Below are 17,864 nucleotides of genomic sequence, written 5' to 3' on the forward strand. Positions count from 1 at the left end.
TTGTAATAGCCAAAATCTGGAAACAACCCAGATGTCCCTCAGCGGAGGAATGGCTACAGGAATTGTGGCTCACCCACACAATGGGATGCCACTCATGTCGTTCTTAGACATGTCACCTAGACTTAGAAGAGTGCATTGCCATTTTCTTGTTATCAACAGCTTCTGGACATTTCAAGTGCAGAGCAAGGTATCTGCAGCAGAGAATGAATCACAGCCTAGAGCCTGAAGATTTTTACTGTCCATCTCTTTCACACATAAAAGTCTCCTTTACTTTGACATTAAATGGAAAAAAAAAAGGAAACAATATAAACTTTTAAAGGAAAAGAATCTAGTATCAAGTTATTGTCTTTAGGCAGTTAGGTTGCATAAAGGAGCTAATAGAATAGTAATATTGTTGGTGTGATTTTGAGACAGGGTTTCTCTGTGTAGCTCTGGCTGTCCTGGAAATTGGTAAACCAGCCTCTGTTTGCTTTGTAAACAGAGGTCTGCCTGCCTCCGTCTCCGAGTGCTGGAATTACAGGTTAATATATTTCAAGCATGTTGAAATGTGTAATTTTTGAAACATTTTAATGTTTAAAATATTAAGATCCTTTATGTGTAAATATTTCGGAAATAGATAACTCAGTTGGAAATACCTAATTTTGTCAATCGCAGAGCTAAACAGTACACACATCGTGTATAGACATATCCACACAAAACATCCACGCAATTAGAACACAAACTGAAAAAGAAATAAAGTGCAAAGTTTACAGTAAATAGACCCTCCCTTATTCTTGACACTGATAAATTATGTAAATTCATAATTTTAAACAGAGTTGAGATTTCTCACACACATTCTTAGTATTTTAGCAAAAACAAAGTCAGAGGAAATGTCTGTGACGCTAAGAAGAAGTGAAGGAGGTGGAAGAGAATAGCACAATGCGGAAAGCTCAAAACCACGATCGGGTGTCCTAGTTACAGTGTTAGGAAACTGTGTCCCTACCAAATGGGAGGCAAAAGAATTCTAGATTCTGGGAGGAGATGAGGGAGGAGGCTACAGCCAGGATACAAAGTGAATAAATTATAATTAATAATAATAATAATACAGGTAAAAAAGAAAGAAAGAATTTAACTCACAGAACAAAAAGAAAGAATCTTAGATACTCTGAAGTTGAATACGAGGTGTGTGCCTGCAGTCACTGCGCCCGGGAGGCTACAGCCAGCCTGGGCCACAGAGCAAGACCCTATCTCAAATCCCCACATACCTTAGAGAGAGAGAGAGAGAGGAAGGAAGGAAGGAAGAAAGGAAGAAGGAAAGAGAGAGAAAGGAAGAAAGAGAGAAAGAAAAAAAACGACTTTGAAACGTTAGCAGGCTGAAGGCAGCACTGAAAAGGTTGCAGCTGGCAGCCTCGGTGGAGCCATGCACTCATTTGTGGTTCAGACTGAACTGCAGCTTCACCGAGTTTCACTAAACGTTATGTTATCAAGTGATTGATTAAGCAGAGTCATCCTGGCCAGTCATTAGAGAAACCCATACACACCACCTGGAGACTCAGCCGTTCAGCTCTGTATGTACGCCTTCGAGGGAAGGGCGGCCTGCTGAGGAGCAGGAGGATGCACTCCCATTTCTGAGCAGATCAGATGCTGGGGGTTGTGACCTGTTCTCCACATGTGCTTTCCTGATTCCACATGCCTTCAAATTAGAGCCACATTGGTCAGAAGCTGAGAGCTGAGCAATTGTATCAGACTCTTGATGGTCCGCTTCTGCTATGAAGAACGTGGTTGAGAACAGGAGCAGAAGGGCTTTGGTAAATGTTCATTTTGAAGCGAGGACAGTAAGCACTGGGCCATTGGTCAGGTTTTGTCTTCTCACAAAGAGCATCTTTGCTTTTTAGTTAGGTTTTTATTATCTGGGGGCTCTAAAAGGCTGAGGTTGTACTTTGGACTCTGAACTGATGAAGCAGTTGCTCATTACCAATACCCATGTCGGAAGGAAAGCCTACTCCTGCTTCTTTTCCTCAGTTTCCACCCCACCCCATCACTGTTGAGTTTTGTTCCCTTACATTCTACTAAGAATACGAAACAGCTTTGTTTTTTAACTTCCTTCTGATTTTTTTCGAAAATATGTTTCACCTTTGAAATGTTTAAGGATAACAGTGTTTTCTCAAGTTCTATACCCCTTGACTTCCATCCTGGAGGGAACATGCATATATACTGTTTTTTGCTCTCCACAGATGTTACTTACCGGAGTTTATTTGCCATGGTGAGTTCCTGAAACACCAGAAAAGAAAAATAAAGGGCACTCTTGTGTCCACGTGAGAAATCAGCACTGTAGTGTGCTTCTCGGGCCCAGAAGATAGAGCAAGAACATTTGTCCTCAACCCAGCTCTTGGTGTATATTTCTAGGCCCACAACTCTGGCGCTGAAGCTTTCACTTCGGAAGTTGTTTCTAAGTGCAAATGGCCAACTTAACCCACCTCTTGAGAAGTCATGGTTCCTGTCCAGGCCTCACCTCCACGTCCATCTGTATGCTAATGGGCCAGATGGATAGGAGAGCTGCTTCTCGATCATCTGGTGCTCCTGGATCTCGTCTGTGCCCGTATTGTGTCTCTGTGGTGTTTCACATTGCCTCCAGTTCTCTATCATTTTATATAATGTGCGTGAGTACTAGGTAGGGTCACTATTAGATAGGGCTAGTACTAGGCAAGTTAATACTAGGGAGTACTAGAGAACATAAGAACTAGGTAGGATTAGGAACTGTAAATACTAAGTAGGGAGACAGAGAAAACAGGATAGAGAGAGAAGATATTCATCTTGGTGAACCTTCATCTCCTTTGAGCATGCAGAACAAATATTGGTAGGCATTGAGTGGCACTGCCACATAAGGAAAACAAACAGCGGTTTTTAATAAAATCAAGGGTGTACTTACCACACAGCTTACAGGCCACCCCTGGACATTTGCGCTAAAGAAAGAAACTTAAGTTTTTGTAAAGCCTGGCTCTGTGAGACCACCACCCATATCTACGTATTTGATGTAAACCAGGAGCTTACGTGAGGTGCTTTTATAAGGCATGATTCTGGACCCTCCTGTTCCTCCACATACCTACTGACTTGGGGTCTCTCAGAAATGGAACCAAGGAGTCCAGGCTTTGAAAAAACACTTACCAAAGTTGGAAACAGTTGCAGGCTGGGTTCTCTCCCAGATAGGGGCAGGAGTAGAGAGAATGGGGGTTGGAGGCTGTCTACAGGAACCCTGAGCTGTGGTCTCAGCCTTGCTCTCCAGTCCTGTTAGTGTGACAGTCCATCTGAGTTTGATCTGAGTTTGATCATCATTTTAAATCTTGGCTCTTTCTCCTTGATTCGTGGTTGCTATGGCAGGAGGGTTCTTTAACCACTCAGCAGTTGCCATCTTAAACCAGAAGCAGAGCAGTGACACTCTTTAGGTGGACCTTGTCTTTATCCCATTCCCATGCCCAGCAGGACTGCAGAATTCTCCACTGCATCAGATTTTCACATTGGTCTGGTGTCGACATGAATCACATTTCTCACCGATATTTGCTAGTGAATGGAAGATGGCCAAGGCACAGATGTCAGTTAGGAAAATTACACCCAAAGCTGAAAGTGCCAGCAGTGGAGATTTTGTTTATGAAAATTGGGAAAGCTCTCCCCTCGCAGCCACTGACATCCCTGATTTATTGTTTCTCTGCTGAAAATTATCCAAAGATGTTTTTCAGACATGAACTGGTGAAAGCTGACTATTGAGGGTGGAGGAGAGAGTAAAGTGCCCTCATGTCTGTGAATTGCTGTCAGCTGTAGCATCTTTTTAACAGTCACAGTTTTTTTTCTGTGTGTGTTTGGAAAGTCAGCCATGGAGCTAGAGAATAAAGGTGTAACAGTGCCAAGAATGTCCAACCCATTGTCAGGAAGATCATTTTCACCCTAATGCTATGGCTAACTAAACATGTCCGTGGTCCAGTGGCCTAGCTGCTGTTGACCTCATTTTCTGTGTGTATGGCTGTGATTTAAAAAAAAAAAAAAATGCTGCTTCCAAACACCCTAGAGTTGAAACTACAGTTTATGTAATCTCAAGATCACCCATTAGAGCTTTATAATATTTTTTATAACAAAATTCAGAATTTGCATGATTTTAAAGATTATAAATTTTATTTTAATATAATTTTCAACATATCAATTAAAACATTTTATCTTTCCATATTAAAATTATAGAGTATTTAATTTTTCTTAAACTGCTTAGGTATAGCAGAAAACATTAGTATTGACTAATCTAGCTGTAATATTTTATTGTTGTTTGGCAGTCAACTATATGTTAAAGTGCTCATTCAAAGAGTCAAGTCAGCACCAGGCAGAAGGGTCACAAGTCTAAGGTCAGCCTGGGCTACACAGAGAGACCTTGCTTCAATGATGATGATGATAAATTCAAAAGTTAAAGGAACAGAATCAACTCTGCCTACTTGAAGTCTTTATCTATGCGTATTAAAAACTAATTTTTATAATTGCCAAATTCAATTTTTTTAAATAAGGAAAAGGGTATTTGTGCAAATATTTCTCTAAAATTATAAATATAAATAATTTTAATAATGAATAAAAGTCATGTTAATGTAAATATTTACTTTTCAGTTATCAGTTTTGAAAAGGCTGAAGGTATTAAAAAACTTGATTTTTTTTTTCTTCCTATTGTGTATTTAGTGTTTTGAGGATTTTTAATTATGTACTTCCTCTCCAGTCCCGACATAGGATAATATGTGCTTTTTTTCCCTGTTGTTGACCATTTTGGGCTTTGTTGATGCCTCTGATCTGCTTGCATTAACAGCAGCAACAGGATCTTTTCTTTCATGCTTTGAGGAGGATCCATTATCTTCGTCTTTCTTCTTTTCTACATCTGCATTTGGAGCCATGAGATTCTTGAGGCTCTCTTAGGGTTTCATAGGTCATATTTTCCATAGCATTCAGCTTAACATATTTTCTGATATCCATCTTTATTCTTTGGCATTTACCAGGGATTTTTTCCATTTGGAGGTTTTGTAAAGTCATCATCTTTAAAAATATATACTGTTATGTTCAGGTAGTAGTGGTGCATACCTTTAATTCCAGGACTTGGAAGGCTGAAGCAGGTGGATCTCTATGAGTTCCAGGCCAGACTGGTTTATAGAGCAAGTTCCAGGACTGCCAAGGCTACACAGAGAAACCCTGTCTTGAAAAACAAACATAAAAAAAGTATTGTCTGTTTAGAGCAGTTTAAGATTTACAAGATAGATGGATGGAGGGATGGATGGATGGAGAGAGAGAGAGACAGAGAGACAGAGAGACAGAGAGACAGATAGATAAAATAGGTGACCCATATATTTCCTGCTTCCTAAAGGCCTAGGCCTGCCTTTCCTTTAACCCACATGGTGCTGTCATTAGAAATGACGAAGCTGTGCCCACACTCTAACAACTGAAGCTCACTGGCAGCACTTGTGGAGCTGCACTCTGGTTGGGACACGCAAACACCGAGTCCCATTATTCTGTAATGTGCTGTTTTCATCGCCCAGACATCCAGCTGCACCTAGTCACCGTCACTGCCCACCATGGAAGCTGTGGATCTTATTCTTGTCTGTGTATTTCCTCATGTCCTATAGATTGGGAACTCTCCAGATCCACCCATACAGTGTGTAGTCTTTCAGATTGGCTTTCTTTCGCCTAGCAATATGCATTTAATTTCTTTTATGTCTTTTGTTGGCTTAATGGCTCATTTCTCTTCAATAAGCCAAATACTGTTTCTTTGTCAGGATGTACCACATTTACTCATTCATCTGTGGAAGAGCATCTTCACTGCTTCCAAGTTTTAGCAGTTATAAATGGGGCTGTTGTAAACATCCACATGCAGATTTCCTGTTACCATAAGGGTTTTTCCTTCATTTCTTTCATGTTGTTCATTTTCAGTCAGGCTCTTGATCTTGAAGGACACATCCTGCCTCAGCTTTCCAAGTGCTGAGATTTTAGGCATGTACCACTGTCACCAGCTTAAAATTTCAGCTTTCCTGGGTGAACACCAGTGAGCACAATTGCCACATCACATGATGGAAAGTTTAGTTTTGTAGGAAACCATCTTTTCCCCAAGCAGCTATACTGTTTTGCATTCCTACCATCAATAAATGAGATACCTGTGGCTCTAGCTCATAGTATCGTTCAGTGTTTGCTTCTTTTAGATAGGGTGCCACTCGGTGTGTGAGAGTATGTTCTCCTTTTAACTTGTTTCTTCTGGATGTCGTAGGATGTGGATTGTCTTCCCATCTGTTTATTTGACATGTAGGTCCCTTTTCTTTGGTGAGGTTTCTGTTAGATCCCTCTGTCCCATTTTTCAGTTGGGTTGTTTTTTATTGTTCAGTTTTAAGCATTCCTTGTATATTTTGGATAACAGACCCTTATCAGATGTGACTTAAATAAGTATTTTTCCAATTTTAGGACTTGGTTTTTTTTTAATCTTCTGAGTATATTTGAACTACAACAGATTTTTTTATTTCAATGAAACCTTATTTGTAAACTCTTTATCTCATGGATCATGTCTTTAGGTTGTAGCTACACTGTCATTGCCAATCCAGGTGAACATAGACTCTTTCCTAGTTTGGCTTCTAGGAGATGTTCATTTAGAATTATTATGAAGCGCTACTCTTATTTTTAAATATAGGTAATATTTACTAACCTGCCTAGTCTCTTATTGTTTTTCATATTCCTTTTAATATTCCTCAGTATAGGCCGTTGCTAAATTATCTCAGTTTCTTGTTTGCTGTGTGACTGAAAGATGAAAGAAAGTACATTTTCCCTAAATGTTGTTAGTTACTTGTCTTGTTGCTAAATGCGTAAGTTTCTCCTGGCTTGCGGTTTGGGGATGCAGTCTGCCGTGGCTGGGAGGGCACAGCAGCAGGTGCTCAAGCTGGCCACGTTGCATGTGCGCCCAGGAAGCAGAGAGAGATGCGCGCTGGTGTTGTACCGGCTCCTGCTCTTCAGTAAGTCCAGGCCCTCGTTGCTCATATTTAAGGCGGGTCTTCTCACCTCATGCAGCCTAATCTAGAAAGCCCTCACAGACATTGCCAGAGGCTTGGCTCCAGGGGTCATAGGTTTGTCAGTTTGACAATCAGTATTAACCAACACAGGTATTGAATTCTAAATTGCCAATTATGTTCCTTGCAAATTTCACAGGTGCAGCTCCATTAGCTTCCCATATCTATCATTCCATCATTTTCATTGCTAATGTCCATTTTACTGCTGCTTCTTTGAAGGTACTTTTTAAAAAATATCCTGTCTGTGATATTTTTTGTAATTTTTTTCTAACGTACCCTATTATAAAATCTCCCTCACAACTAAAACACACACACTCTCTCTCTCTTTCTCTGTGTGTGTATATTTGTGTGTGTGTGTGTGTGTGTGTGTGTGTGTGTGTGTGTGTTCCAAATGAACTTTAAAATTTCTTGGAATCCTCCTTGGGATTCAAAGTATGCAGGTTTATACTGGCTTTTTTCACTGTGTCCTATGTTTTCTGCCTTTCTGCTTCAATTTAGGTATTGGCCACAGTCTAGAAATTTTGTGCTCGTGAGTTTTCCAGTTAGTTATCCCTTCATTATTATAATAAAAGAATACCTGTTGTGAATAACATAAAAGTCGGAAATGGGTTTTTTGTTGTTGTTGTTGTTTGTTAGTATAATGTTCTTGTGGAATATACAAGAATTGTGAATGAACAATTTACCCTTGTTCATTCACATGCTGATTTCTCTACCCCACTGTCTGGTTTCAATCTGGACATTGCATTGTGATGCTTATTTGCATCACCTGTCTCAAGTTCATATAAACATGCCACCATTTGTTCTCTGTATTGCCCATAAAACAACCAGCCAATGCTGAGCAATGGAGAGAGTAGGGTGGGACATGCTGGTCTGAGGGGAGGAGATGGAAGTGAGTGGGGGTAATAGGGAAAGAGAGATTGGCAGGAGAGGACTTGGAATCATGAGGAGAGATGAACCGGACCTAAGATATGACTAAAGCAAGTATAATGTTGGAAAATCTGAATGGGATGAAGCTATGCAGGCTTGGAGGTTTAGGATGGAGTAACTATTGCCCAGCACTGTGCTCTAGGTTAATTAAGTAAATCCTAGCCTCTGTGCGTTGACTTTGGCATACAGCTGGGTTAGGAATGGCTGCAGTTTAACTAAAAGATAAATCAATGATAAATATTAATCCCACAACAGTTTTGGTTTTGGTTTGGTTTTTTGGTTTGGTTTATTTTGTTTTGGGCTCACAGTTTCAGAAGTTTTATTTGAATTCAGAACTTTATCTCAGTGGTAAATCAGAGTATAATGGCAGGAAGCCATCCTGGAAGAGAGAAACGAAGACCCAGTGACTTACTTTCTCCAGTAAGGCTCACCTCCCAGTAATGCCTTTAAATTTTGCCCTTCTTAGGATCCCAAATGATGGTAATAAAAATTGGTTGATTGTTGACAAGAAAGGAATAAGCTCCTAAAATGAACACGCACACACACGCATGCACGCACGCACACACGCACGCACGCACGCACGCACGCACGCGCGCGCACGCATACACATTTTGGTTTGGCACTCAACTGAGGGTTTTTAGGTGTATCAGGAGTGGGGAAGAGATTAGGCTTGAGACAATTAGGGAAATTTAGACCTTGGTCCACACAAAGATTGTGGACAGTGGTAAAGAGTTGTTTCTTTTTTTTTTTTTCTTTTTTAATAAAGGGCTACAAAGCCCTGAGCTTTCAAAGTATCAGCCATAGGAATGGCATCTTGAGTTTTATAGCAGTAAACACCTGTAGCACACAGTGTGGCCCAGCTACTTCTTTGGCATTGTGTTGGCTTGATATACTCCCTTTGCCTCTCTTGTCAGGTTCTTGTCCTTCCCTGGTCTTTTTCCATCTCCTCTACTTTGCCCAACATTCTAAATTCTAAAAAAGAAAACTAAGTGATGTAAACTAATCTTTAGGTTTCATCCCTACCTCCCTAAGAGGCCAAATTCTGTGCCCAAGGTAAGTTTTTTTCCTATCCAGATAGTATATGTGTTGAGTTGTCTATTAAACACTTAGTATGAGTGAGGTATTGTAGAGCTGTAACATAAACAAAGCTCCTGCCATCAAGAGATCCTGGGTGCTGTGGGTTTGGCTTTTGTAGGCTCCACCCAACATCTGCACATAATACTGAGGATGGAGTCTATGGATTTCTCCATGCTAGGCAAGCACCTTGTCCACTTGTTCTAGGGTTTTTTAATTTTAAGGAAACTCGGTAGAGGGACTTAAGGGCTTATAATTTCAGGGGGGTTCAGTCCTCAGTGGTGAGAATGATGACACAGCTCAGCTCCCAGCCATGGTGCAATCTGCAGGATGCCCTTCTCAGGGCAACAGAAAAAAAGTAGAGCTAAAGCTCATCCCCTGTGGCTCTACCAACCAGGTGATACCTCTCTCAAAGCTCCACCAGCTGGGGGCCAGTGTTCAATACAGGAGCCTGTCATGGGCATTCCACACTCAAAGCACAGCACCACTTGACTCAAGATGATAACTTAATGGTAGAATGTTGTGACAGAGTGTGTGTAGCTCCGTGTGGGACAGTATTGCCACATCGGGATACCGTCTGTCTTCCCAGACAAGCGTATGTTCCCTCCTAGCTTTGGGACTTCGCTACGCAGAAACAGGTGGTCCTGATGAGCCCTGTATAGTGGGGAAGGCAAAGAGCTGAGCTGAGCGGTCTCTACATAGTTTAGACCAGATCTGTCTTCGGCAGCTTTGGTGCCTTGTGTTTTATGTATGGGCTTCTTCATGAAATTCTTTTGAAGGAAAGGAAAACAGGATCTGCAACTAAAGTTTTAAATCAACAAAGCATTCAGGCATTATGTGTGGAGCTCCTAACAACTAGAAATGACCTTCCTGCTTTGGAAAAAACAAACAAACAAAAACCAACAGGGTTCGAATAACTGTGGGTAAGCTTGAACAGGGTAAGATTTGTCTTACTCTTGTCTTGCAAGAGAAGGTTCCTCAGAAGGAAGATGCAGCATTACAAGACAGGATTGACAGGGCAGATTAGACTGTAAAACTGCAACTGATACCCAGCCAGGGAGGAATCAAAGTTCTAGAAAAGATTTCTAAGCAGCCTGAGGCAAAGTCCCATGCCAACCATGGTATCACTATGGATCTCCAGCCAAGGTACAGTGTGCTAGTGGTCTCTGTGCTTCCTCTTAGTCTCTCAACTTATAAAATTATGTTTCACACTATGAGAATCTGAGATGCCTTCAGTACATGTAGGGGAAACTAAAAATAAAAAATAAAAATTAAGCTCTGTGAAATGGAAAATAAAATATCCATGCAAGGGCTAGCTATGGAGGTTCACCTCAGTAAATCCTAGCTTTTGGGAGACTTCAGACAGAAGAATCAGGAGTTCAAGACTAGCCAGGGCTATATCAGACTCATCTTCAAAAAAAGATGAAATATGTAGAAAGTATTCTTTTTAAAGTTTTTTTTTTTTAACTTTTAACTTTACTTATTTAGTTATTCGCTTTACATTCCAATTGTAGTCCCCATCTTCCTCTCCTCCTGGTCACACTCTCCCTCCCTCTTCCCCTTTCCCCCTCCCCTATCCTTCAGGAAAGGGGGCTTTCCCACTAACCCTCCCCAGCACTTCTAGTCACCTCCAGGCAGCCCCACCAAGGCGAACTGATCAAAAAGCATGCAACAGAGTCCATGTCAGGAACAGCCCCTGCCTCCTTTACTAGACAACCCACAAGAAGAGCAAATACCTATCAGGTATGTATGCACAGGGTCCCTATACCCAGTCCGTGCATGGTTCTTGGTTGGTGCTTCAGACTCTGTAGGTCCTCCCTGGGCCCAGATTAGTTGGCTATGTTGGTCTTCTTGTGAAGCGTCTGTCCACTCTAGGTCCTTCGATCCTTTCCTCAACTCTTCCACAAGGTTCCCTACACTCTGCCCAATATTTGGCTGAGTCTGAACACCTGTTTCGATTCTTTGCTGGGTGGAGCCTCTCAGAAGACAGCTGTGCTAGGCTCCCATCTGCAAGCATAGCAGAGGGTCATTGTTAATGTCAGGAGATGGCTCTCTCCCATGGATGGTGGGGCTCAGATTGGGCCAGGGATTGGTTGGACATTCCCTGCATCTCTGGTTCATCTTTATCCCTGCACATCTTGTTAGCAGGGTAAATTTTAAGTTAAAGTTTTTGTGGGTTGGTTGGTGTTTTAGCCCCCTCCACTGGGAGTCCTATCTAGTTAGAAGACATCAAAAAATACCAGCACAGTTCTTTAAAGGCCTTGAAAGAAAAATTCTTAACTTCATTTCGAAAAAAAAAAAAAAAAAACCAGAATAGCTAAAACAATCCTACATAATAAAAGAACTTCTGGGGTTATCTCCATCCCTGACTTCAAGCTGTACTACAGAGCAATAGTAATGAAAACTGCATGGTACTAGCATAAAAACAAACTGGTCAATCAATGGAATTGAACCGAAGACCCCAGAAATAAACCCAAACATCTACAGACACCTGAGTTTTGACAAAGATGCCAGACCACTCAATGGAAAAAAGATAGCATCTTCAACAAATGGTGCTAGTTTAACTGGATGTCTACATGTAGAAAAATGCAAATAGGTCCGTATTTATCACCCTGTATAAAACTGGAGTCTAAATAGATCAAAGACCTTAGCATGAAACCAGAAACACTAAATCTATTAGAAGAGCAAGTAGGAATCAGCCTTGAACTCGTAGGTATAGGAGACACTTCCTGATCATAACACCAACAGCACAGGCTCTAAGATCAACAATTAATTAACAGTACCTGTCGAAACTGAAGAGCTTCTGTAAGGCAAAGGACACTGTCAACAGAATAAAACGACAGCCTACAGATTGGGAAAATATCTTCACCAACCTGACAAAGGGCTAATATTAAAAATATATAAAGTACTCAAGAAATTAAACATCAACAAACAAAATAATCAAATTAAAGATGGGGTATGGAGCTAAAAAGAGAATTTTCAACAAAGGAATCTCGAATGGCTGAGAAGCACTTAAAGAAATGCTCAAGGTTATTAGTCATCAGGGAAATGCAAATTAAAATGACTGAAATTCCATCTTATACTTGTCAGAATGGCTAAGATCAAAAATTCAGGTGACAGCACACTTGGCAAGGATGTGGAGAAAGGGGAGCACTCACCCATTGCTGGTGGGAGTGCAAACTTGCACAACCACTTTGGAAATCAGTCTAGTGCTTTCTTGGAAAGTTGGGACTAATTCTACCTCAAGACCCAGCCATACCACTTCTGGGCATATGCCCAAAAGATGCTTCACCATACAACAAGGACATTTGCTCAACTATATTTATAGCAGCTTTATTCATAATAGCCAGAAAGTGGATACAACCCAGATGTCCCTCAACTAAAGAATGGATAAAGAATGAAATACTCTTAGTATTTCATTACACAGTGAAATACTACTAAGCTGTTAAAAACAAGGAAATCATATAATTTGTAGGCAAATAGATGGAACTAGGAAATACCATACTGAGTGAGGTAACCCAGACCCAAAAAGACACACATGGTACGTACTTACTTGTAAATGGATATTAGCCATATAGTACAGGATAACCATTCTACAATTCACAGACCAAAAGAAGCTAAGTAACAAGGAGGGCCCAGGGGAGGATGCTTGAATCTCACTAAGGGAAAATAGAATAGACAATGGAAGTAGGTGAAGAGGCAGAACAGGATAGGAGAGGGAGTAAGGAGGGAAACAAGGGTGAGGAGCAGATATGGGGAGAGCAGGGGCAGGAGGACAGAGGCCTGTAGAGAGAAGAGCAACTGGAAGGGGACATTTCTAAGACAAGCTGGAGACCCACAATAGGGCAGGCTCCAGGGAGGATGTGGGAGACTGAGATCCCTGCTAGTGGGGGTCGTGGAAACTGAAGAGGCCACACTCTAGCTTTTTAGAGTTTTCTAATATTTATTTTTATTTTTGATTTGGTATATATGTATTTATGATTTTACTTGTATTGAGAACATCAGATCCCGTAGAGCTTGAGTCACTTGACATGGGTGCTAGAAATTTAACTCAGGTCTTTGGAAAGAGCAGTAAGCACTCTTAACCACTTACTTTCCACCTCTTCAGCCTCAAAAAGCATGCACGAATGAAACCTTTGGGACCTCTTGTTCAGGATTTGGGGTTTAAAAATAGGTCTGTTGTTTCTAGACAAGATTTCCACAAAACTTGCTGGGTTTTCCTGTGGTATAGTCAGTACAGACAGAACATGACGACAAGGCTATAACCAAGCTGGCTTTTCTCCTTGATGCTCATAGCCCTTAAGCCTCACTCACAGGACGAAGAGCTTTACCGCCCCTGTTCATTTGTCACTTTCTCCTCTGACCCTCGCAGAAGACAGACGTGAGCTTTATGCTTGTTGCCCTTCAAGCAGAGTCAAGCGTCCATGTTCACATCACTTCAGAATGTAGCATGATTCTACTTGTAAGTCAGTTTTGTTTCTGGTGATGATGTTTCAAGTATCTAGAAGCTTCTTTCTATAAGACTCCACCCCAAAGGACAGGACCTTCCCCTTGAGCATTGGCCCTGAAGCTGCTGTCTTCCTGCCTTGTCACCTGCCTGTCTCCACCCCTTCCAACTTCATCCCTGTTCTTTACTTCTTTCACAGCCACTAAGGTCTCTCTGGAATTTGTGGAGGTGAAGATTTAGGTCTGGGCAACCAGTTAAAAATATGAATTGCAACAGTGAACTCTGAGTGGCCTTTCAATTTGCTGACAGAAATTTACTCCATGTAGCCCCCCCCCCCCTGAAAAAAAAGCAGGTCAGGTCATTTGGAGTTGAAACAAGCATACTGTCGGTGCGTTTGGAAATGAAGTTATAATTAACCTGCTGATGGCTGTGAGGTGCTACCTTGAACTCTGTGTGGCCTCTTGGCACAGCGGCTGAACTTGCTTTATTGAATACCCAGAGACCTGAACAGGTGAAATCAGGATATGTCCGGGGCCAATTGCACTTTCAGAAAGAAGATTCTATCTCTGTCAGTGCTGACTATAGAGGGCTGAGGATTAACCGAGCAGCACCAATCAGAAAATAAAGATGAGTTTTGGCCGCCCACGCCTGTGTTAATATAATGTGTGAAAACTGCTAAGAAAAATTACTCTACTTGCCTGTTCTGTGATTCCATTCCTGAAGTGAAGGCACCTAAGATTATTGAAGTTGGAAATCAAATAACATCCACATGCTTAAAAACAAAACAAAACAAAAGGTTATTAGCATAAAGAGCTGGGAGGTACTGCCAGACTCTGAGTGGCCCCTGGAGACCTGAGGTGGACAGATTTCTGCAGGTATTTCACATGGCAAGAAGGCAAAAGCCTGTACGGAGTAGAGGGAATGAGTCTCCAGCAGACTTTTCTGTCCCTTGTTCATAAAGTCATACTTGAAAGTGAGCAGATAGCTTGCCTCCTCAGGTAGTCAGCAGACCCAGGGATGGTGCTGTAGACACCAGCGGTTAAGGGAACACCTTACGCAGTTTGTCACCAGAGTCACTTCTGACACCTTGTCACTGCCGGGGACTGAGTTTATCTTGTGCTTTGTCACACAGAACAAGGAAAGAACTGCGCTGTTCAGTTACAGCTGTCATTGCCTCCTTTCCCTCTAATTATGTTTAATCATCTTGTGGTAAAGTCATATTTTATAAAAGCAAAAAATTGGGTCCCTCCTTGTTTTGGCTGAGAATATCCATTGTTAGACTGAACAAACTGTTTAGTTTCACTCTGCACTTTGACAGACTGGCTAGAATGAAAGCTTCTCTTGGTCTAATAAACAAAGAATAATAAGCAAAGTGGATTTTACTTCTTGGTGAAACCCTCTACTCATAGTATCAAAATTATCTAACTTTCCATCTCCGCCTCTTCTCATCACCATGTGTGTAAGGGACATTGAGGTTTTCTTGTTTGAAATGGAGCTCTGAGGCTGGCGATGTAGCTCAGTGGTGGATGCTTGAGTAAGAGCCTGGGTTCACTTCCTTGCAAAGGCTTTTTAAGTTTTAGTTCAAACACACATGCAACAACTCATGCTTTCCTGGTGCCTTTTGAACCAGCATAGCAGAGTCAATTAGTCTTTCTGTCTGTTGTCTCTTTGTCTGTCTCTGTCTCTCTGTCTGTCTCTGTCTCTCTGCCTCTGTCTGTTTATCTGTCTGTCTGTCTGTCTGTCTGTCTCTCTGTGTGTGTGTGTGTGTGTGTGTGTGTGTGTGTGTGTGTGTGAACTTGCTGAAGTGAGCGTTCTTACAAGAAGCCATGACTCCCATTGAATCAGTGTTAATATAATGTGTGAAAACTGCTAAGAAAAATTACTCTACTTGCCTGTTCTGTGATTCCATTCCTGAAGTGAAGGCACCTAAGATTATTGAAGTTGGAAATCAAATAACATCCACATGCTTAAAAACAAAACAAAACAAAACAAAAGGTTATTAGCTAGGCTGCTGATTGTACATTATTGACTACCCAGGGAACTTTGTCTCTTGGAAAGAAAGTACTTTCTCTCTGTCCAGTATGTTTCCTCTCAGTCTGATATACACGCTGAGTCATGGATTGCACTCTCCAGCTGTGAATGAGTAGGTGTGACAAGATCAGTGAAGCACTGGAGAAACAGCTGTCCAGTTCTCCCTTGGGGTCTTGTTTAGGTACTAGTGGATTTCTGTATTCTATTCTGCGGCATGGAGCGACATAATGGTTTGAAGGGACAGGGTTCATCATCCTTGGGAAGGCCTGGCAGTAGGCGTATAGAGCAGTGGTCGCTGTCTGCAGTCAGAAAGCTGTAAGAAATAAGTGTACACATCTCTTTTTAATGAGTCCAAGACCACTAGCCTGTAGAATGTTGAAACCAGGATGGGTCTTCACTCCCCAGTTATGCCTCTCTGAGAGCATCGCCCAGACATACCCAAAGGTATGCCTCCTTAATTCTCAAGGTACTTCTTAACCAGTTACAGCTACCCAAGTAGCCTTTCCAAAATACAGATTTGACTGATCACCCACTCTTCTGTACCTCCAGGCACCCTCCTCAGGAGGCAGGCTCTTTCTGAGATAAGCAGATGCAGTCTGGATTCAGGAGCACCGAGGCATTTAAGAAGGAATGCCTTCACTGTGGTTGGAACATTCACTGTGAGCTTTGCCTACATCAACTTCAGAAAGAGTGCAGGCTAGTATAGCAACAAGTCAGGGTGGGCTTCTAGGGAAGGCTTTTAGCCCTTATGTTCCTGTACCTTATTAGGGACTGGGCATCTTCCCTAATAAGCCCTGCCTCCTTGTAGATGCATTTCTTGCCGTCCCTGTGGATTCCCCACACAGATATAATATAACCAATATAATATAACTTTTAGTATAGTACTTGTTTCCCTCACAAACATGTACTTGCTTTTTAAAATCTGTTTGATAGTTGTCCACGCCCACCACCCTAAAGAAGCAATTTAGAAGTAAACAGTGAGACTGTGTGTTTATAGGAAAGAAATTCTGGACAAGCTGGGCTGAGCAGTGTGTGTATGTGTGTGTGTGTGTGGGGGGGGTGATTCTGGGTAGGTACAGGGCCAGGCCAATAAGGTGGTGAAGAGCAGACAGTGACTCTTCCACCCTGTGCATTTTAACCCCTGCCAGTGATCTGAGGATTTTCTGAATGAATTACTATAATTGGATTCCATTCAGAAAGGAAACGTTTCCTGATGCACCAAATATGCCCTACAATTGACACAGGGAGAGAAACCCAACGGGAAATATATCTTTTTAAAGTGGAAAAGGTGATGAGCTGAGTCCTGCAAACCCTGGGCACTTATCCAAGCTGACCTCTCCATAACCCCCTGGCACCTTGGCTCACCTTGCTTCACTTCACAGCCAAAAGCTTACCAGGTGGATTCATTTTCTTTCCTCCCTGATAAGGCAGGGAGAGACCTTGCCACACCCAGACCCATATCCAGTCTCCTTTCCTGTTTCCCCTGACCCTGGTCAGATACAACCCTGGGTGATAATGCTGCTGAAGCATGCAGTAAACCATACCCATCATATCAGTTCGAGGGAGGGGGAAGAAAAGCAAAAGGCCGAATGGAGAGTTCACCTTCACCTCTAGGTGACCTTCGCAGTGTGGGAACTACAGAAGAGAAATTGCCAGGGCGCTGCGGCCTCTTCCTGTCCAGCACTGCTTTGGTTTAGCTTGGCTGTGGAGCAACTTTCAGGAACTTGGGCAAGATGTAGTTCTCTGTGCGCTGCAAATCATTTGACCCTGAACTTCACTGTGTTGGGCTGCATGTCCAAGCCCGGGTGAACAGGCCGCTGTTCCCTATGGGAGCATTGCTTAGCACCAACAATTTATTTTAAGTATTTTTATCCTAAAATCAGAAAATTGAGATTTTTGACCTTGTATATGCCTAGCACCACTGTCCCTTCTTTTCTCCTCCTTTCTTTTCCTCCTCCTTTTCCCTTTTTCTTCCCTTCCTAATCTCTTCCTCTTATTACCTCTCCTTCTCTCTTCCTCATTTCACTCCTTCCTTCTTCCATTCCTTCAATCCATAAAACATCTTTAGCAGCCAGGAAGCACTTGCTTTGACAAACCAGCTCTTATCTTCCAGTGCAAACCTCCCTCCCCCCACCCAGGAAATGCAATTTAACATGTGCACACTTCGCCCCAAGACTCAGTAATGTGCAAGACTCCCCGTAATCTTCCAGTCCTTGATAGGAATTTCTGAGAGAATGCACAACAGTGTACAAAAAGAACACATCCCCACAAATCAGTGAGGAAGACTTCTAAAACCCTTACTCTTGGCCTAAGTCCTGGAGCTAGATTCCTCACACTGTATGTTC

At 42.0% G+C, this 17,864-nt stretch overlaps 1 protein-coding gene across 5 annotated transcripts in view; it reads left to right on the forward strand.

The window, feature by feature from the left end:
* Exoc6b (exocyst complex component 6B) overlaps positions 1-17,864 on the forward strand; it is a 436,866-nt gene that overhangs the window by 355,536 nt on the left and 63,466 nt on the right. The window contains exons 21-22 of one of the 5 annotated variants that reach the window (XM_060383430.1): positions 2,214-2,242; positions 2,386-4,519. The exons of the other annotated variants lie outside the window; for them this stretch is intronic. Coding sequence (XP_060239413.1) covers positions 2,214-2,242; positions 2,386-2,530 — 174 coding nt within the window. The 3' untranslated portion in view covers positions 2,531-4,519. Of the gene's footprint in view, positions 1-2,213; positions 2,243-2,385; positions 4,520-17,864 lie in introns of those variants that run through there. 5 annotated transcript variants of the gene reach the window in all.

The sequence above is a fragment of the Meriones unguiculatus genome, chromosome 5 (assembly GCF_030254825.1).
Source record: "Meriones unguiculatus strain TT.TT164.6M chromosome 5, Bangor_MerUng_6.1, whole genome shotgun sequence".
NCBI classification, from domain to species: Eukaryota; Metazoa; Chordata; class Mammalia; order Rodentia; family Muridae; genus Meriones; species Meriones unguiculatus.